The 21640-nt window shown below is 44.6% G+C and overlaps 2 protein-coding genes across 8 annotated transcripts; one reads left to right on the forward strand and one right to left on the reverse strand.

The window, feature by feature from the left end:
- Positions 1-1282: 1282 nt before the first annotated feature.
- TAF7L (TATA-box binding protein associated factor 7 like) lies at positions 1283-14751 on the reverse strand. 7 transcript variants are annotated; one of them, XM_088664529.1, is made up of 13 exons: positions 14693-14751; positions 11174-11242; positions 10208-10281; positions 9801-9879; positions 7884-8014; positions 7173-7326; positions 6808-6866; positions 5571-5643; positions 4596-4712; positions 3441-3620; positions 3179-3291; positions 2200-2259; positions 1283-1912 (listed from the first exon to the last, which is right to left on the reverse strand). In XM_088664529.1, exons 2-13 carry the CDS (start codon positions 11184-11186, stop codon positions 1868-1870), a joined length of 1098 nt encoding a protein of 365 aa, XP_088520655.1. In that variant the 5' UTR covers positions 11187-11242; positions 14693-14751; the 3' UTR covers positions 1283-1867. The 7 variants fall into 7 exon arrangements, with proteins under 7 accessions (XP_088520655.1, XP_088520654.1, XP_034978121.1 ...); XM_088664528.1 differs by having other exon boundaries at positions 5571-5648; positions 6807-6866; XM_035122230.3 differs by having other exon boundaries at positions 7884-8017.
- Positions 14752-14772: 21 nt separating this feature from the next.
- Positions 14773-20393, forward strand: LOC118088507 (magnesium transporter NIPA2). The gene is made up of 6 exons (XM_035122232.3): positions 14773-14861; positions 16956-17103; positions 17269-17325; positions 17738-17828; positions 17929-18089; positions 18455-20393. The coding sequence occupies exons 2-6, from the start codon at positions 16965-16967 to the stop codon at positions 19090-19092; spliced, it is 1086 nt and encodes a 361-aa protein (XP_034978123.1). The 5' UTR covers positions 14773-14861; positions 16956-16964; the 3' UTR covers positions 19093-20393.
- Positions 20394-21640: the final 1247 nt, after the last annotated feature.

Consider the following 21640-nt stretch of genomic DNA (forward strand, 5'->3'; position numbering starts at 1 on the left):
AGGGTTAACCAGAGATCAAATGGTGCCCCAGGTAAGTAATGTTTTTGGTACGTTTGGAAAACCTTCTTTTTACACTTGTTAGATGCCTTTTAGTTGCAGCCCATTTAATGATTTAATGCATACTTTGCATCAATACCCAGGGTCGTTTCCATGTTAGTCCCACTTGGCTACCACTGAAATCAATGAAACTTGGAAGTCACAACTTACCTGATTTCAATGCAATCCAAGTACAACCCATAAAGAAGTACATAAAACATACATTATGTTCATCATGCTGCAAGTGGCAGGGATGACACAGGTTGTTCAGTTGATCCTCTAAGTCAGGCACCCCCAAACTGCGGCCCTCCAGATGTTTTGGACTACAATTCCCATCATCCCTGACCACTGGTCCTGTTAGCTAGGGATCGTGGGAGTTGTAGGCCAAAACATCTGGAGGGCCGCAGTTTGGGGATGCCTGCTCTAAGTCGTACCACCCAGAGGACATCCTAACTCAAGGACATTAATTTACTTCAAAGCCAGAGTCCCAACTTCCAGTGGGAAGAAGTCAGGTTGATCCAAACGGTAATACACAAAATTACCGCTCCTATCAGCCCATCACCCATTCCCATCACCCCCACCACCACCCTCTGAATATACATAAGGGTCTGGTTACTTCTGTTTCAGTGTATCTGAAGAAGTGTGCATGCACACGAAAGCTCATACCAAAATAAAAACTTAGTTGGTCTTTAAGGTGCTACTGAATGATTTTTTTTAATTTTGTTTCGACTCAGACCAACACGGCTACCTACCTGTAACAAAATTAACAGATTGAGATAGATAGCTTTCAAGTTTAGCAGTAGTTTTCTCATTTGTTTTATAGGGCATCTATACAACACAGGTGGAATGACCTGTGGACCTCCAGATGTTGCTGGACTACAATTCCCATTATCTCTGACCACTGACCATACTGGCTGAGGGGAGCTGAGCTGAACATCTGGAGAGTCACAGGTTCATTTTGTTTTTAAAAGACACAACCCAAACTGAGGTCTAGAGGCAGAACATTACACCCTACAAATGGAATGATTCAGTGCAAAGTTGTGAAGGGACAGAACATGAGCAGGAGCAGGAATGGGCAGAATACTTGATGCTGAGGATACCCACCCATTTCTGGGTCTATTGTCTATTATGTGTTGAAATTGTTTATCCATAAGAATTAAAAAGCTATTCCTTCGGAGGGAGAAAGCTGGGATTAGCTTGTGTGTATCCAACCATCTTGAGGAAACTGTCCACATTACAAAAAATATGAGATCAACACACATACAATTTTATTTGCTGTTATTTTGTAGGGAAACCTCTTACAGACAAGACATGCCAGTACATGAAGGATGGGAACAGTGCTGTTTTCCTTCTCACAAGTCGCTTCTGCACTGTGCCCTAACAACTCTCTTCCAGGAAAGAAATAATTTCACCCTACTCTTAAACAATATTATTTCTATGCAGCACATATGGCTGGGTTGCCCCAGCCACACTGGGTGGCCTCTAGCAAATTGTAATGGTAAATTTTAAAGACCAAGACTGTAATCAAAACTTTTCTATCTTCATCAGGAGACCAACCATGTGTGCTTGCTCAAGGGAACCAGTATCTTCCCCTCAAGTGATGGTATTTTCTGTCCACATGTCTGGCAAAACACCAGTTACTTGGGCAAATAAAACATCAAAATAAATCAAAATAAAACATCAAAACCTGAGAGTGATCTGCTTCCTAGTCATGGAACCAAATCCGCCTAACACTGGTGAATTAAAAAGGGCCCCAAAACAAAAGGAAGGAAGGCTGTGGAGCTTTTCGGTTGGCATCACAGATGTACTGCTTGGCATGTCAAAGCCAGGCTCACTTTTCCATAAGGGCTTCTAGCTGCTCTTGAAGGGAGGCCAGCTGAAGAGAAACAGAATGTAGAGAGACAAAATATGTTATTGTTACTTGAAATGGTCCCAACCAGAGAACCTGACAGTTCAGCTACTGGCAAGCATTTCACACTGTATCTTACCAGAGAGCACAGCTTAATTTTTCTCAAATGACAAAAAGCTTTTCAATTCACAGTTGGGAAAATATGGTTCATTATCACATGGGGAAAAGATTTTAGCATTGCTTGTGGATTTACGATGCAGCTGGTTTAGCTGTACTGCCCTTTCCCCATTTGTCAGCCTTACAGACCACCTTACCTGCTGCTTCTCTCGCTCTTCCTGCTGTTTGAATTCATCCAGCACAGCTTGGAGGCGGGTCTGGAAAATAAGATGGGCAGGAAATGTGGCTATTGCTGCTGTAATTCTCCAACAAAAGAACACAACACATATAGCAATCACTGAGCTTGGGGGGGAGGGCAGAGATGAGCTCTTGGGGGGAAAGAGTAGTGAAGCTTTTTTTTTCAATTACTTTTAGCACTTTTCGTCTTTCCCGCGGAGCCTCCGTACAGTATTCTGCTTGCCTCCTCCCACTCTGCCCACCCTATAGGTGCGGAGGGGAGAGATATCTTCGGTCACCGCAGCCAACTGGGGAGGAAGTGCCTTTCCCATGGAGCATTCTCAACCTGCTTGCCTCCTCCCACTTTGCCCGCCCTACAGGCAGAGGAAGGCTGAGTGCGTGATCTGTTTGGTTTTTGTGTGCGGCATCTTTGCGCGACTCCATTTGTGTCCGGGTTACACAGGAGGAGTGCAAGGCGTGATGTTTCGCCAATGTTAAATGTGCAGAGGGGGGATATTACTTCAATCGCCGCGCTCCTCCTGTGTAACATTGCGCCGCCTGCACACAAATGGAGCCACGCGAAATGGCAAAAACGGACTGCCTACAGCCTCCTTCCCAGCTGTAGGGCGGGCAGAGTGGGAGGAGGCAAACAGAATACGGAGGCCCCACAGCTCGCCACTGCCAGGAGCAGCGACTGCTAGAGCAAGTTCCCTATTTATTTATATATTTAACTGCTATATTCCATGGATAAGATGACCCACGTTTTTAGACCTAAAATATTGGGTAAAAAACCTCATCTTATAGACGGAAAAATACAGTACTCTACCACCATATGGACTGTTGTCTCCGCTGTACGAGATGCCTACTGGCTATAAACACCTGCCAAACTCAGCTGAGCCGAGCAGGCTTCTATTAGACTTTCTCTAGGTTCTAGACAAGGGGTGGTGGTGCTGGATTCACCTTGAGGGCTAGGTTCTCTACTTTCATGATGAGATCTTCTTGGCGCTTTCTGCGCTCCTGGGTCTCCTGCAACTTGCCTTTCAGGTTGTCGATCTGCTTCTGGATTCCCATGGCTGGAAGACAGAGCAGATAACTAAGCACTTCCAGAAACAAGCCAAACATTCCTCTGCACATTCTGGCACAAGCCGAATAAGTTCCTCATTCAAGTTGACCACCCCATCTACTGCACAGCCTCCCTCCCTGGGGGTCTCAGGCATCATACCTATCTGGTTGGACCCTTCATTTTCTTGCTCTCGCCCATCTGATTCATTCAGCTTGCCCTGCAGTCTCCTCGCTAAGTCTTCTTCTGTGTCCATGATGTTCAGGTCATCCCTCTCCTCCTCATCACTGCTGGTACTGCTGACATCCTTAAACATCTCCCGGAGCTCAGCATGTTCTATCGCTTTGAAGCAACAACGAAAAAGGGAAGAGTATAGTTTACAATATACACAGTGAAAATTATCCTAGAAAAGTGCTGCTAACCTTGTGGTTAGCATGGTAACAAATTGCCTCCTTGACGCTGTTTTAATTTAAAGACCTCCAGCTTCCTTGCCAGGCCAGGTGAAATTCCTCTCTACCCCACTGGGGCAGAAAACTGTACCCAAAAGCTTCTGTTAATATATTTTGTACTTAGCCATCTGCATGAAAGCATCTAGAAATGTAAGCATCAACAAGTTGGAATATGAATAGAGGCAACTACCTTATACTAGGTCAGATTATTTGCTCATTTAGCTCAGGACTGTCCACTTTGAAAGGCAGTGTCTCTCTAGGAACTCAAGCAGAAGGGGGTCTTTCTCATCACTTGGTTCCTGATCATTTTAACTGGAGATTATTATTATTATTTATTTATTGAATTTATATACCAATGCGGGTGGTGCTGTGGTCTAAACCACTGAGCCTAGAGCTTGCCGATCGGAAGGTCGGCGGTTCGAATCCCCACGACGGGTGAGCTCCCATTTCTCAGTCCCAGCTCCTACCAACCTAGCAGTTTAAAAGCATGTCAAAGTTCAAGTAGATAAATAGGTATCGCTCCGGCGGGAAGGTAAACGGTGTTTCCATGCACTGCTCTGGTTTCGCCAGAAGCAGCTTAGTCATGCTAGCCACATGACCCGGAAAAACTGTCTGCGGACAAACGTTGGCTTCCTTGGCCAGTAAAGCGAGATGAGCGCCGCAACCCCAGAGTTGTTCATGACTGGACTTAACTGTCAGGGGTCCTTTACCTTTACCAGGGGTCTCAGGGCGGTTCACAGAATAAAACCAAGATATAAAACCACAAAATACCTAATAAGATATCAGGGACTGAACCTTCAAACTCTGGCATACAAGATGATCTACGACTCTTCCTTTAAGTTAGGGAGCTACTGAATTTTGACAATACCTGCAGAACCATGGCTTGGTTTGTGTCCAGACATCCCAGGAGAAGAAATATCCAGGCTTGTGAGTGAACCATGGTTGTCAGGGTCTTTTGTTTCATCTTCGGCAATGACCTCCCAGCCTCAGAACAGGTACAGAAGAGTCAAGGAAAAACCAGTTCAATAGGGAGTCATCCCCTAGAAAAATGGAATCTGCGCTGGTAAATTGATGCTACAGCAATATTCTTTAGATGATTAGAAAACACTCTCCAGCTTTCCACTGAAGCACATTGATGTCTACACCTGTTCGGTTTTTGCACACACTGCTTTCCTGAACAGGTATGGTACAACGCAGTGGTGGCTGGCACCTACTGGAACTAGTGGGGCAGAAGGTAGGGAGATGAACAGTAGGTAAAGCCAGAGACAAGGATAGGTGGAGCCAATAACTCTGCTTCTGTTCCCACCCTCCTCCTTGCTGAGTTTTACAAGGGCAATACTGAGACTGAGAAAGAGGAAGCTGACAGCCAATTCCACTTTTCAGACTGGATGAAAATAGCAAGGCAAGCAGATGTGGCCAGCTGAGGGCAGGCTGAGGGCAGTTAGCGAGGCAGTGCCCAAGGTGCCCTAATGGACTAGCCTCTGTATGTGCCATAAATCCCAAGAAAGATGCCACCAGGATATGTCTGCTCACATTCAGTCAGATGCAAGCAGACCCCTCCACTCTGGGTCTTTGCCATACACAGAATTCTACTTGCACTCATACAAATGCAAAAAAGAACAACAGCCACCATCAGGTGGCCTAACCAGAGCAACATGCAGAAAGACACGAGTGTGGAGGATGGGAGGAGACACACAATGCATGCGAGGACAAGCATTCAATGCTTGCTGGGGTCAAGATTGTGGGATACCTCTGCCCCCAAACATACGTTCAGCACTTGTGTATTCAGGCAAGGATGGCAAACTGGTCTACATAAAAAAAAAAAACTAGAAAGAAAGGATACGGACTCCGACAGCTTCAGCATCTGTGCTCAGCAGGCGCTTCACTTCCTTTTCCACATCTGGAGACTCAATGTACTGGGCCAGAGAGGAAGAAAGAAAGAAAAACAATATTACGCACCCACAAGTTGGTTGTGCCTCAGACCAAAGTGTCATTCCTACCAGATGCCACAGACACACCTGCAACCTTTCCACCGCCATTTTCAAAGGCATTCCTGAGCCACCCTGTAAGATTCCTGCAATTATTCCAAGCAAGTCACAACTTCTTCTTCAAAGGCCTTAAAATGGAGATGGGTGGAAAGGAGACTGTGGTCTACCAGCAGACCAGGGAGGACAATTCATGGCAAATCACTTAGTGCTTCCTGATTGCTCAGATTCTCACAAAGAATGCTGGGTAAGTCAGACCTCGGTCTGTTCCAGCAAGGAACTTCTTACGGTTTTTAGATCTGCATATTCAGGATCATGTAGCACACATTATTAGCACATAGCCTTCCCCAACATAGTGCCGCCCCCGCCCCCACTCTCTCTTGCAACTCCCATCATCCCTGACCATTGGTTACCTGGGCTGGTAAGGATGGGAGTACAAGTTCAAAACACGTGGAGGGCACTGGGTTGGGGGAAGCTGCCTTAAAATATCCCTTATTTTATACACTGAAAAACATAAATCAGTGAATAATGGGAATTCCACTTGAAAAACAGCAACAACAAAACAGACCACAGAAGACTGGTCAGTCTGTTCCTAATGACTGGATTATTACATTTTGTCAGTCAAGGACATGCGATTTCTCTTTGTTTTTTAAGAAACCAGAATGACCTACAGTGGGATTTTCCCTATAAGAATATTTGGTGCAATGTGCATCTTTTGAAACTATGGCTACTACTAATGAAGGCTATATATTACCTCCAGTATCAGAGACATATCTGCTTCTGAATACCAGTTGCTAGGAATCATAAATGAAAACAGGCTATTGAGCTCAGGTCCTTCTTATGGGTTTAATTAACTATGGCAAGCTGTCAAATATGCATTCATTGAGAGTTCTAGACGGAGATACAACTGTGCTGGTGACCCTCTGTTGTTGTCTTTCTTGTCAATGGAGTGATGAAATCATGCCAGACTGTTGAACGTTCATCTGATTTGGTGTAACTTTTAGCCTGCTTCAGTTTGCACTGTGGTTGGCTTTATGCCACAGCATGTGTGAGCAACGATTCAAACCTAACACCAAACAAGGAGATGCAACTCACCTTCTTCTTAGCTGTCTTCCTGAACCGCCTCTTCCTCACATTCTTCAGTGGGAGAGTAACTGGAACATCACAGCAAATTAATTACTTGGGGCAAAAGGGAGAGCCGAAAGGCATTGTGACTTACTAAGGGGAACTGGATCTCTCCCTGATCAGTGAGCTAGGCAGCAAAGGCGAGAACAGTTAATGGCAGCTCCCGGATTTGGAAGAAACCAAAGAGATGAGTGAGGGTGAATCTTGGTCGTATTGTATTGGCAAACAATACTCCTCCTTGACGATCAGTGGAAGGGACTTTTCTGGTGGTAGAGTGGGAAGCGGGCACAAAGTCGAGTAAGGAAGGTGAAGTGAAATATAGTTATTCTACTCACTGCCATGATTCCAGAGGAACTTCTTCTCTCTGTCTTTGTCTTTCTTCTTATTGGCTTTGACATCGGTACTTGAAGGAGTTTTAACATCAGTAGTGGCCGGAGCTGGCTCTTCCTGAGTAGGGTATAGTTCACCATCCACAGTGCACACAAGCATCTGAATCCCCACAAAGAGAGGCAACTGTTATATGCAAGGTTGATGTCAGGGATTCGCACTGTTGGGTACCTGAAGGCTCTAATAACTTTATTATTACACATTTCTTCACATTATTCTATGGCTATGGATGTAGCAACCTGAAGTTTCAGTATGGTTTTGTTTTGTTTAATATTTGTACCTTCCTATTATTTTGGTATTTGAATTCTTGAACTCATGGAGATAAGGGCCCAATCGAGATCAATGTGCCTGATGACTGACTAAAATCTGAAGCTAGCACTGGTTGGATATGAAAGCACTGAGAAGAGGAGACAACCAACCATTTTGTCACCAACAGTATTTGGCACAAGCATCTCTAAGACCATTCAATTTTCCTGCTTTGGGGGAACAGCCACCTGTAAGGAATTTCTCACACTCAAAATTGGGTGTAAATGTTTTACACTGTGGAACATCCAGTGCTTCTAGCATGGAAATGAGAGTGGGGGCAAAATTAAGACTGTGTACAAAGACACAGAGGGGACCGAGAAAGTCTGATATCCAGACCATGAGACAATACTTACTTGGCAAATATCTGCTGTCTTATAGAAAGTCTTCTTATCGATGGTTTTTAAACTCTCTGTGATACAAGGCAAGTCTACCAGCCTGGCGGCTAATGGGACCCGATCTACTCGCACAATCCCATGGCGGCCATCTGCTGCAGAGAGGAAAGTAGGGTTGCACTTGAAGATTCATGGTATCTTATTAGGAATTCAGAACACGATTCTGTCTGCCATGTTTAACATGTATGCATGTAGACTACTTCATAAGAACCCTGCTGGATCAGACCAAAGGCATATCTAGCCCAGTTTCCTATTTGCCTCAATGGTTGCCCAGAGGCATGAGTGAAATTATCTCCTGCTTGTGTTCTTCATCCACTGGTATTCAGAGGCATACTGCTTCTGATATCGGAGGCAATGTAGCCATCAGAACTAGCAGCCACCAGAAGCCATGAATTTGTCCAATTCCCTTTTAAAGTCATCTTAGTTGTTGGCCATCACTACATCTTGGGGTAGCGAATTACACCGGTACCTTGAGTTACAAACGCCTCAGGTTACAAACGCTTCAAGTTACATACTCCGCTAACCTGGAAGAGGTACCTCTAGTTGAGAACTTTGCCCCAGGATGAGAACAGAAATCGTGTGCCGGTGGTGCAGTGGCAGCAAGAGGTCCCATTAGCGAAAGCACACCTCTAGTTAAGAACGGACCTCCGGAACGAATTAAGTTTGTATCTAGAGGTATCACTGTACACAGTAACTATAAACTATTAACTATAAATTATGTGAAGAAGTTGTTCCTTTTGTCTGTACTCTCAACATTTGGCTCCACTGGATGCCAAATTCTATGAGAGAGTGAGAAAAACTTCTCTGTATCTGCATCATTTTATACAGGGGGTTGCTTCCAGGCCCCAGCACAAATAAGTGAAATTATATGATTTATACGAAGTGTGGAGCACCCTCTAAACTCCCTCTCATTCCAAAAATATGCACAACTAGAATTGACATTCTGGGGTCAGCTAGAGGCTGCATGGGAAAGAGGCTGCTGCTCCTGAGCTACCCCACATGTCGGCTGTTAGACAAGGAGCCTGAGCAGCCAGAACAAAGCCCCACTGTGCTTCCGGACTCTTCGGGGCTTCCTCTGCCCTCACTGGCATCATCTTCAGGCTCCATAAAGGGTCTCCTTGTGAGCCACGAGGACTCTCCAACCCCCTCCTTTGAATTATTGAATTATTGAATTATTTCCCAGTGCTGTGCATATATGCAGTCACACATGAGTCGATCACACATTAAGTTGGAGGACACCTGTACATCTCAATCATGTTTTCTTTTATAACAAAAAAATAATACTGGCTTACTGTGCAGAACTTTGATTACTGCAACATTCAGTGATAACTTGCAAATGTGAATGGATCATTAAAATAACCCTCATGTAACCTCAAACACAAAAGTCATCTACTGAACAGCCAATCAAATCAAGTGATATTCATGCATGTGGAAACCAACATTACAGGTGGGACCGTGGATTAGATATACCGTATTACCGTAACTTCCTGGTGTATAGACAGGAGAAAAGACCAGTTGTACTACCCCCATTTACAGAAAACACTTTAATTCAACTTTTCCACAGCTTTTAGAGAGTGTGGAGGCATCAGTGGCAGAACAATCCCTCTCCCTCCCTAGCAATTTCATGTAGCCCCACCCAATAGCTTCCTAATGATTGTGCATTCCGTACTACAGGACCTGATGAATAGCTTAAAGTAATCAATGTGTAACAACAAAAGCCAAGTGTTCTAGCCGATTAAGTTTTACTCAGACTAGACTCACTGAAATTAATGGGCCTAAGTTAGCCATTTCCATTCATTTCAGTGGGTCTACTTTGAGCAGGACTAGCACTGGATACAACTCCCAAGAAATAAGAACTCATTGACCTGGTCCTCTTACCATGCAATTCTATGGTGAGCCTGTCCTTCAAGTTGACACTTCCAGACTGGACTGCCCTCCGCACAGTAGAAGCATGTTCCTGAAAAGGCAGAGTTTACAATAGTCATACCTCAAGCTGCATTCGCTTCACGTTGCGTTTTTTTCAGGATACGAATGTGGCAAACCTGGAAGTGTTTACTTCTGGGTTTGCCACTTTGCGCATGCGCAGGAGCGCTTTATCATGTTACGCGCATGCACAGAAGCAACACTTTACTTACAGACTTTTTGGGGTGCGAACGGCACCCTGGAACGGATCACATCTATAAGTAGAGGTACCACTGTACCAACCCATATTCATGCCTCCAGCAACAGAATCAGGAAGCAAACACAGAGCACTTCGAAGCTATTTGTTGTAAAGGGTCTCTTACCGGAGGCAGTCTCAGTATAAACTGGCTCTCCAATTCATGGGGAGCATCATCTTTGTTCTTGCTCATCTTTGGTTCTTGTGTTTCAGGGAACAAGAGAAGAGAAATCATGGTTACCTGTTGGCCTAACAGTAGCTTCTCTCAACCTTTGTTATCCAACCTGCTGTGTTGCTAATAGTCACAAAGCAGCAGTACACCCAAATGCATTCTGCTCAGAAGCACCTTATTTGAGGGAACTAGAGAACTTGCACCACACATGAAAAGCATATTCTGGACAATAAAGCCACAGATGCAACTGGCAGCTTAAGAAATAAAAGGCAAGATGGTGAAAGCAGAAGGGTTTGCCCACATAGCCACTACGGTCTGGTTTCTCCACAACTTACTCTGAGCCGCAGTTTCAGTCCTACGGCAGGGCAAAACTCAACAGCTTTGAGATAAAGAGCAGAATCAAGCTAGCAAAAGCCTCCCTCTTCTTCCCCACCCAATCCTCTGGAAAAGTCATTCTTAGCTCTTTCAAATAAGGTGTGATAAGCAGTGTAGAAAATCAGATTTGATCACAGACAACACACAAGATCAAAGAAATGCAGGAATCATACAGTATAAGATTACTGTTTGAAGCATGAAGAGAATGCAGCCATTGGAGTAGAGATCCTGCCATTTATGGTGAAGGGAGGGGTTTGCCAATTGGGTGCTGACTGGGTGGCAAGTAAAACTAGTGACAGTAAAACCTTATATAAAGTTGGCAATTGATGTGACATGTGTAAAAGGCTACAGATCTCAAACCACAGTAGCTCATCAATTTTTTTGGTCCGGTCCACCCCCTCCATTCCCCTAATCACACTCCAAAGGCTTGCAGTTCTCTTTCGGATAATTTCAGAAAGGCGGGAGTAATATTTGCATTTAGATCCTTCTTTTAGAAAGAACTACAGAGCCAACACCAGAGTATCATAAAAGAAACAAATGCATTACTTGTAGTTGCCATCTCTCCTCTTCTTGCTTCACACAAACGTTTATAAAAACTTGTACCATTCAAAAAAACTAAACATAAATGCAGAAAAAAACAGTTAAGAAAAGGAAAATGTCTGTAGATCTATAATAATAATAATAATAATTCCCTTGAACTCTTCCCCTGAACTCTTCCCCATCCCACATAACTTCTCTCTCTCTCTATAGCTGAGGATCAACTTATCTGCAGGCAATAATTTGTTTACCTATAGCAAGGGTAGCCCAACATGGTTCTTTCCTGGTATTGAAGATTACAACTCCTAGCATCCCTGACCACTGACATCTGTCTAGGTTGGATTAGAATTGAATGTGGTATCATCCAGATGTTATGGACTTCAAATTCCCAGACAGCATGATAATGGGCAAGGGTGATGGGAGTTGTTATCTTAAAATATCTGGATGGCACTATGTTTGCCACAGTTGCCAGAGGCAAAAAAGTTCAGAAATCAGATGATACTCAGCTTTTTTGGTGGTTACTAGTATGGAGTCATACATTGACTCCAAAATAGAAGCATTTTTAAAGGACCATAGACAGGGCACAACCAAAGAAGTAATGACATGCATGTTGAATAATATTTAATATTAGTATTTTGACAAATAATTGGAACATTCAAAGAACCTAGTATGCAGTATCTTACTGAGAGAACTCTGCAAAGTCAGTCATTCTCCTTACACATCAGGTGAGCACTGGGTTTGTAGTTCAATCTCTGAGCCATTATACAATATCTGTTTTTTTTGTGCAAAGAATGCTTTGCAAGAGACTATCCAATGGATGACTCCTATATCAGAGATGAATTAAATCAGGACAGCTGGAAACCATATTATTTGGGGAGGGGAAATAGACATCATTGAGTACTACAGGTGCTTGCCTTGCCTTGTGCATGGATCTGGTTTAATACTGTCATATACAAAGTCAGATGATCAGTCCATCTAGATCACTGGTCTTCAACTGGTGGGTTGGGATCCAGTAGTGAATTGTGCTGTTTTCCAAGGTGGGTCACAAAAGGAGCATTACCACCATGCAAATATATAGTAAAAAAGTAGGAAATGGGTCCCCAAATGCTATTTGGGTTGAAGGTGGACCCTGGGCCTGAAAAGGCTGAAGATACCTGATCTAGACCAAAGCTGCTACTCTTAAGTGGCAGTTTCCCATGCTGATACAGGAAATGCCAGAGGCTAGACTGGGGACCTTCTCCATGCAAAGCATGGAGCTTTCCCCATCAAAGCTGATTTGAAATTGCCCTGTTTAAGTGTATTAAAATGTATCATTTAACCACCTTACTTACATATACAACAGGGCATTTAAATGATACTAAAAGCTACCAACTTGGGATGGCTTTAAGAAAGAATTGGTCCCATTTTGCATGAATTTATCTTATCAATGGCAACTAGTCACAATGGTTATGTTCTTTCTCCACTGTCAGAGCCAGTAGGCCTCTAAATACCAATTGCTGGAAATCACAAGTGAGGGGAGTGCTGTTGCATTCAGATCCTGCTTGCAGGTTTTCCCCATAGGCATCTGGCTGGCTACCACTGAGAACAGGATGGAGGATTAGATGGGCTTTTGGTCTGTTGCAGAAAGTCTCTTTTAAGCTCTTCGTTTTATTTTATTTTTTAATTAGTACACAAACGCTTCTATTTATATTTTCTTGGCAGTATCTTCCCATTGAATTCCAAAGGACTTATTTCTACCGTGTTTCCCACATTTTAAGACGTGCCTATAAAATAAGCCATGGCACGATTTTCTGGAGGCAATAAAATATAAGGCATCCCCCAAAAATAAGACGTACTGGGGTATTGTTAGTGGTGGGAGCAGGTCTGCATGGCGCTTCTGCAGCGCGCGCCTCGCCTCGCCCCGACTTGGTTGGGACTCGGCGCAGCGCGTGCTGCTGTCCTTGCCGGCTGCCGCTCAGTCAGGACCCAGCAAGAGCAGCAGCACTGTGCCGAGTCCCGACCCAGCGGGACCCGGCAAAGACAGCAGTGCGCGCCGCGCCGAGCCCTGACCCAGCGGGACCCGGCAAAGACAGCAGCGCGCGCCGCGCCGAGCCCTGACCCAGCAAAACTCTCTGAAAGCTTAATACCGGTAAAAAATAAAAAAGCTTAACAAAAAAAAAAGACATCCCCTGAAAATAAGTCGTGGTGTGTTTTTTGGAGGATAAATAAATATAAGGCGGTGTCTTATTTTGTGAGAAACACAGTAGTAAAGGAGCTTTGAAGAAAAGGGTAAGAAAACTTAGGGTCTCAAGGCAGAAGGCAGGCAGAGGAAATCTTGTTTGGGACCTTAAGAATGAAAGAAGGGCCTGGTGGGTCAGGACAGTGGCCATTTAGTCAAGCATCCTGTTCTCACGGTGGCCAACCAGGTGCAGGTGCCTGTGTGAATCCTGCAAGCAGGTCCCAAGCATGAGAGCACACCTACCCTCCTGCAGTTTCCAGCAATTGGCATTCAGAAGCAATACCGCCTCTGGTTTTGGAGATATTAAGCATTGCCATCATGGCTAGCATCCATGAATAGTCATGCCCTACATGAATTAGAAGTACCATGGCTTAACCATGCACCCCACATTCTGCTGGGTGGAAAAAACAGCTCTCAAATGTGGAGGCAACAGGTGTGGATGATCAAGGAAGAGTTCTGAGCTGGGGGGGAGATATAGAAAGGAAGGAGAACTGTTGCAGGGTTGGAGAATCTCTTTCCAAGGCTTTCTTGGGGGTGCCATTTAGTTTTGGGGACATCAACGAAAATGAGGTGGTGCAGCAGTGAATAACTGTGGGTTTGGAGAAAAAGAGCAACTCTTGCAGGGGGTTCTTTCCTACACCTCCTTGGCAGAAGGCTGCCTGGGGCTCAGGGCCACTGCAAAGTGGGGGGAAGGAAGAATTCTGAGCTGCAAGAAAAGAAATGGGGGGTCTGGGTTGAAGGGGCTGCTTTAGTACTGTACTGGGATATCTCTTTCCATATGTTCTTGAAGGTGCTCATTGGGGTCAAGGGGGGTGGGTTGAAGTAGACAGGGGATAGCAGTGGGACTGGAGAAGAGTAACGTGCTGTTAAGGGTGCAGGCTCCCAGACTCTCCAAGTGTCCCTATTTTCAAAGGACAGCCCCGGATTTACAAAGAAGCCATCCTGGTTTCTCGATTTGAGCCCATAATGTCCCGCTTTTCCTTACGACGTCCCTAGTGATCATCATCATCATTATGGGATAGAGGGACGCTATTTTCATCGAAGAAGGTGTTGCGAGGGTATGGGGAGCCCTGAATATGTTTTCCCCCCTCCTATAACTTGGGGGTGGGGTCTTTATAGGGGGTGAGATGGCGCGGAGAAAGAAAAAAATCCAGAGAAAGGAAAGGAAGGGTCTAGAGAGGGATCTGGGGCCGGCGGAGGCCTCGGTGAGCTGCGCTTGGGAACAGCAGTGCTCAGGTGAGGCCTACCCTCCCCCCCCACACACACACGGGGAACGCGCCTCGTCCACTCCCGCTTCCCCCGTCACTCACCGGCTGCCCGCCGCCCTGTACCTCAAAGCCGGCCACTCCTGCCCCGCCCCGGAAGCCCCGGAAGCGGAACTGGCGGCCACGGGGCGGAGGAGGCGGAGAGAGGAAGGGACGGCGAGGGAGGCCGGCCGGCAGCTGCTGCTGACAGGGAAGAGAGCGACGGCAGAGACAGGTACCGGCGCGCCCCACCCCACCCGCCGCCCTTAGACAGGCCTCGACCTCCCTGCTCACCTAAGGTTTAGGGGGGGCCCTCGCCCTCAGGGGAACCGCGGAAAGCTTCCTTTCAAAAATCCAGATTAATAAATCCGGAGTGGCCTTGGTCCCTTACAATCTTACTTTACCTGTAATTCCCCCCCCCCCCAAAAAAATTAGGGACGGGTGTTACTTGGCTGGGGAAACAGCAGGGGCGTGACTGCTTTTCCGCCCAAAGTAGTAAGCTCCTTTAATGTTTTATGTTACCTTGGTGGTTTGTGGTTGGCGCGCGCGTGTGTTGTTGTTTAGTCGTTTAGTCGTGTCCGACTCTTCGTGACCCCATGGACCAGAGCACGCCAGGCACTCCTGTCTTGCACTGCCTCCCGCAGTTTGGTCAGACTCATGTTCGTAGCTTCGAGAACACTGTCCAACCATCTCGTCCTCTGTCGTCCCCTTCTCCTTGTGCCCTCCATCTTTCCCAACATCAGGGTCTTTTCCAGGGAGTCTTCTCTTCTCATGAGGTGGCCAAAGTATTGGAGCCTCAGCTTCAGGATCTGTCCTTCCAGTGAGCACTCGGCTGATTTCCTTAAGAATGGATAGGTTTGATCTTCTTGCAGTCCATGGGACTCTCAAGAGTCTCTTCCAGCACCATAATTCAAAAGCATCAATTCTTTGGTGATCAGCCTTCTTTATGGTCCAGCTCTCACTTCCATACATCACTACTGGGAAAACCATAGCTTTAACTATACGGACCTTTGTCGGCAAGGTGATGTCTCTGCTTTTTAAGATGCTGTCTAGGTTTGTCATTGCTTTTCTCCCAAGAAGCAGGCGTCTTTTAATTTCGTGACTGCTGTCACCATCTGCAGTAATCAAGGAGCCCAAGAAAGTAAAATCTCTCACTGCCTCCATTTCTTCCCCTTCTATTTGCCAGGAGGTGATGGGAGCAGTGGCCATGATCTTAGTTTTTTTGATGTTGAGCTTCAGACCATATTTTGCGCTCTCCTCTTTCACCCTCATTAAAAGGTTCTTTAATTCCTCTTAATGTTTTTTGTTACCTTGGTTTGTGGTTGGCGCGCGCGTGTATCTAAAGTAAAATTTGCCGCCTAACTACTCCGGAGCTTTCAAGGCAGCCTACAAAACAGCTAAGAGTATATTGGTATATGGAGACTTACTGACTGGCATTTTGTATTATTTGTGTTTAATTGCAAATACGCAGGTTGAGTTTAGGGGCTGAACACTCGCCATAAAGTTTGATGCTCCAGGCAATCTGTTTATTGAACATTCATCCTGATTGGTTTGTGGAGAGGTTATTTAATGTCCAGTTATTTTCTCCGCCGCCCGCCCCCCATCTGGTTTCCAGAGCATTTGTAGCCCAAAAGTTCCAGGCTTGGGTTTTTTTGTTTTAAGTGGGTGCCAAAGCAACTTTTAATTGTGCAACCCGAATTTTTTTAATATGTGTTTGGCGCAACTCCAGATCTCCGGAGAGACACAGCCAACACCCAAAATTCTGCTAGCTTACAAACGCCCAAAAGTCAACTGAGTCTTGGTCTCAAACACAGACACCTAAGTATTACAACATTACTTGGAAGGGGGATAAATATAGACCCTTTTTCAGGTATTCACTTGCCATTCAAAAGACTTATGGAAGATCATTAACAAGTAGTTCCCACATCACCTGTAGTACAAGAGAGATAAATAGTACTTATAAAGTTATGATTATACCAGTGCACCCCTAGAGTATTTGAAGCCTAAAGGAGAAAAAAAATCCCCTTTTTCCTTCTGTCAAAAGTAGCAAAGGGAGGCTAACTATGCTTACCCTATTAAGGAACATTGGGCCACTTCACAGAAAAATAACTTCTACTTAAAGGACATTGTGTCCATTGGAAGCATGTAGGTAGAACATGAGTTGCTTGTATGACAGAATGCTTATTTAGTGAACCTTTCATAGGACGTGTTACCTGCCAGTGTTGCATCAGTGTATTTTTGGCTTCCTGCTATTGCATATTCAACATGGCTGTTCTTCTGAAACAGACATTTACACCCTGATCTTTCCCTCTCTCTCTCAAAACTTGAGGTGATTAAAATGGAGGACTCAATGGGACGTTACGACTTCTACATCGGACTGGGCCTGGCTCTCAGCTCTAGCCTGTTCATTGGAGGAAGTTTTATCCTAAAGAAGAAGGGACTTCTCAAGCTAAGTAGCAGAGGTGCTCTCAGAGCAGGTAATAATATTGAATAGGAGCTCACAGTTACCATGCCATCTGTTGTGGATGGGAAAAATCCCAGAAACCAGGCTCTCCATGCTGCTTAAGAGTTTGAAAAGGTTTTCCAGGCCAGCTTCTGTTTTCATTTAAACTTCACCTTTGGTTTCGTTTCTCTCTTCACAGGTCTAGGGGGTCATGCATATCTGAAGGAATGGATGTGGTGGGCAGGGCTGCTAACTAGTAAGTACTTCCATGCAAGTTTTTACCATCTTCATCTACATTTCAACAACTTTAATTATTCCCTTTGCCTTCTTACATGACCTCCAGTAGCTCCCAATGAGTTCCTTGGTATAATGAGCTTTATCATAAAGCAGCCTTGCAAATTAAACCAGAGTGGCTGGGGCATCTACAAATGGATGGTGCACATCATCATCATTTAAAATCATTACTAGCCTGCCTAATAACTTGGTCATTTGTAGATTACTGACAGGAGGTGGAGGGGATAATGTTGAATTTAGAAGACTTCTGCTAGTCACCTGATTTTCTTACCCACCATGAGGGTGTAGTCAGGTGTGAATCTGTTTCAAAGGAGATGAAATTTGCTCTTTGTTAACATTATTTTTTTGCCAATGGCAAACTGCTTCACTTGCAGTGGGAATTGGAGAAGTTGCCAACTTTGCTGCATATGCTTTTGCCCCAGCAACACTGGTCACTCCTCTAGGAGCACTAAGTGTTTTAGTCAGGTAAGCACATGATCAGATGTTTCCCAATCCCTAAGCCCTTTTCTGGAGACCAACATGCCAGTCTCAGGTCTTTCCTCAACACAGTTGTATCTTCTTATAGTGCAGTTTTAGCCTCCTACTTCCTGAACGAGCACCTAAACATCCATGGGAAGATCGGCTGTATCCTTAGCATTTTAGGCTCCACTGTGATGGTCATCCATGCCCCACAGGAGGAAGAGGTCTCCAGCCTGGAGTCAATGGCGGAGAAACTAAAGGATCCAGGTATTAACTGCCCAACTTCATTTACCTATTGTACACCAACAGAATACCATTTTGGGGAAGGGGGACTTGACAGAAATTGCGTGCTTTCCTTAATTTCATTGAATGAAAACTCATGTTGATAATCAGTAACCTGTGAGCGCATAATTTTTATAGCATCTATTTTATTCTCTTTATTCGGCCACTGATGATATTTAGTTGGCTTTGAACCATACCAGTGAGATAAGAATTCTAAAGCACCAGATTCTACTAACTGAATGTAGCTTGTGCACTGATTGATCTGAACAAAACTGTCTACATCCTGCAGAAGTAAGCTACACCTAAAAGATTCAGATTGTCCTTAACAATTTTTCCTCTCTCCTCTACAGGGTTTATAGTGTTTGCTGTGTGCATGCTGGTGAGTTCAGCTCTTCTCATCTTTGTGGCTGGGCCTCGCTATGGACATAGCAACGTCTTAGTGTATGTTTTGATCTGCTCTGCCATTGGTTCGCTCTCTGTCTCATCTGCGAAAGGCTTGGGTATTGCCCTGAAAGAACTGTTTGCTGGGAAGCCTGTCTGGAAGGAACCGTTGAGCTATTTGCTTTTTATTTGCCTTGTGATCTCCATCAGCGTCCAGATCAACTACCTGAACAAGGCGTTGGATATCTTCAACACATCTGTAGTCACCCCCATCTATTACGTCCTCTTCACCACAGCAGTTATGACTTGCTCTGCCATTCTGTTCAAGGAGTGGCAGCATCTGGTTCTGATGCACATCATTGGCACCATCAGTGGCTTCCTCACCATTGTCCTTGGCATCTTCCTACTGCATGCTTTCAGAGACATCCCCTTCACTGCAGACCTGCTGCCTCTTTTCCTGAAGGATAACCAAACAAATGTGCGAGCAGCTTCTTGGAGAAAGGGGGGCAAGCATCAGTCCTGTCTTCACCAGCCCCTTTTAGACTCCGAGGATACCCACAAAGAGGGGACAGAGAAAGCAGAGGAGCAATATGGCCAAAGTTTATGAAAGCTAGCACATTATACATAGCCTGTTGCCTTAAAAAAAGATATATCCCAATCCATTTTTAAGCTGTTCCAAAGAGCTTCTTAAGACTGCTGCTGTTTTCCACTAGAAAAGTTGAATCAGATTCTAATAAGCAACACTGAACTATTTGAAATGCTTTTATGTGCGAGTCCTTTCACTGGTAACATACTTGAACCAAATTAGAGACCAAATCAGGTCAAACTAGAGCTCAGCAATTGGCAGCCCTAGAGCTGAACTTGCTGTCTCCTGCATTCCCTTCCATGCATCCACCCAGAAGTGATGTGGAGGACAAGAAAGAAAACCAGGGACAAAAATCTGTGCACCTGAGGGGTTTTCGGGCCAGCCCCTACACAAAAAACGAGTTTCAAAAGTAATGGGTGATGTGGCATTGGTAAGGAGGATGTGAATTGCTCAGGGGGTGTTCTGCAGAGTAAGCAGAAGCAAAGTAAGAAGCAGCAAAACCCTTCAGTCTTCCAGTCAGAGGCAGGAATGCACAGCAGAATTCCTCTTTCTCTTGTAAACTGCTGAAGGTAATTCAAATCTCTGGGAATGGGAGAAGTAAGAGAAATGTGTGTATGAGCAAGAGGACTAGTATGTGGACAGACAAGAGTGCAAGAGAGAGGGTTTCTCCCTGTGTTTTCTTCCTCTGGGTCATTTTAAAGAACACAGATTAAGGGAAGATACATGAGAACATAAGGACAAGCTGGCATGGACAGCAGACCACTTGGGGTATGGAGAAGCTTGGCTCTATTATGTAAAGTGCCCCACTGATAAAACAAGGATATAAGCAATGAGTTCAGCTCTTGAATGAGCTCTACATTGGTGTACTTGAGAATCAGAATGCTCAGAAGTTCTGTAAAATATAACTGTTTTAACTCAGTATGCAAGTCTCTCTTATGAGAATGCAGCTGCTACTCTGTTTACATGCCTGATCTTAACAATAACAGTGTTCCACCAATTTCTGAATGTAAGGACAATGCATTTTAAGTGACTTAAAAATTAACTTCTCTTTATTATCAGGGGTTGCCAACCTTCTATGTCTCTTGGGTATATTTGCAAACCAGAGAACCTGTTGTAAGACACACACACACAAGCACATATTCTGTTGGCTACAACAGAATGCTTATTTCTAATTTCAGTGGGGGAAGAGGAGAACAAGAGGGTACTGGTTGTCAGGGAAGCCCAGTGCCACAGGGGCTGTGTTGATGATCACTTAATGTTGATGATGTATTAAGGTTAAGTTAATTTATTTAAAATAAATGTTACTTTTCTTTGTACAGCCATTAACAGTGTTGCAGAATTCATTACATTTTTTAAAAAAACAACAACCCTAAACTTGCTTTTTTAAAAAAACAAAACTTATTTAGACTTCTTGCTAGCTGAATGTTACCAATTCAGTTCAATTCAACCTTTTAGCCATTTCCAGCCTTCACCCATAGTGGCTTTTTAAGCAAGCAGTTCTCTTGGTGAAAAACTGTGAATGAATTTCCAAATCACACTCTGGCCCTTCATCCATGCTTGTAAACCTGAATCACTTGGAGCCATTTGTTTTTAAATCAGTTTTCCTACCCAGTACCTCGTTTCTGATGGCTCACTACAACCTTAGATGTTGCTGCTGCACAACAGAATTGGCCCAGATATATTTTAATTCCTTCACACTGTGAGGAGGCTCACAGGACCCATAAAGGTAGTCACACGAACAGGCTGCCGACAAGCCTTGAGGTGATGTCCAGCATAGTCATACTCACAAAATAAATCCATCAAAACAGTGGATTTAAGTACTGTACAAGCAGCGATCATTTTAGGTGCACCCAAGTGCAATCACTGACACACAGGTCCTTTGGGACCCAGAGGACAGAATGGAGGTGGGGTGTCCTTTAGGTACTCTACCAATGTGCACGGGAGCCAGGAATGGAATCCCCATGCAAAATGGTCCCCACCTGTAATTTAAGTCTGTTTATTTCAGTTGGTTTACTTTGAGCATGTCTTAACATTGGGTATCCCCTTGGTTTCTAACAGCTGAGGGCAGCAGCTCTTACGCATTGCCTACTTTCCATTTTCTTTTTAAAATAATGGCATGCCGTCCTTTATCCTTAACAGTTAGTTAAGCCCTGTAGTTTCACTGTAAGTCCTTCCAATCACCCTGGCAAAGGTTACAGAATTCCCCCCTTTCACTCAGAATGTTGCCTGGGCTAATAATTTCTATATACCTACAATACTGCACAATTTTAAGAGTTTGGGGTTGAGAATTCACAGGGACTCTGGTGGTGACCTTTAAGTAAACTACTATCGTATGGGTCACAGGACATGGTCTGAAGCACGTGAGGCTACCGCATTGCAAAAGCTAAGCAGGTCTGGGTCTGACCAGTGCCTGGATGGATTCCTATCTGGGAACCCCATGCATGCAGTCTTCAGTTCAATGGAAGAAGGCAGGCAGGCTAAAAACGGAAATAATAATAATGATGATGATGATGATGATGATGATGATGATGATAATAATAATAATAATAATAATAATAATGGACTCCTC

This window comes from Zootoca vivipara, chromosome Z2 (genome assembly GCF_965207765.1).
Source record: "Zootoca vivipara chromosome Z2, rZooViv2.hap1.1, whole genome shotgun sequence".
Lineage (NCBI taxonomy): Eukaryota > Metazoa > Chordata > Lepidosauria > Squamata > Lacertidae > Zootoca > Zootoca vivipara.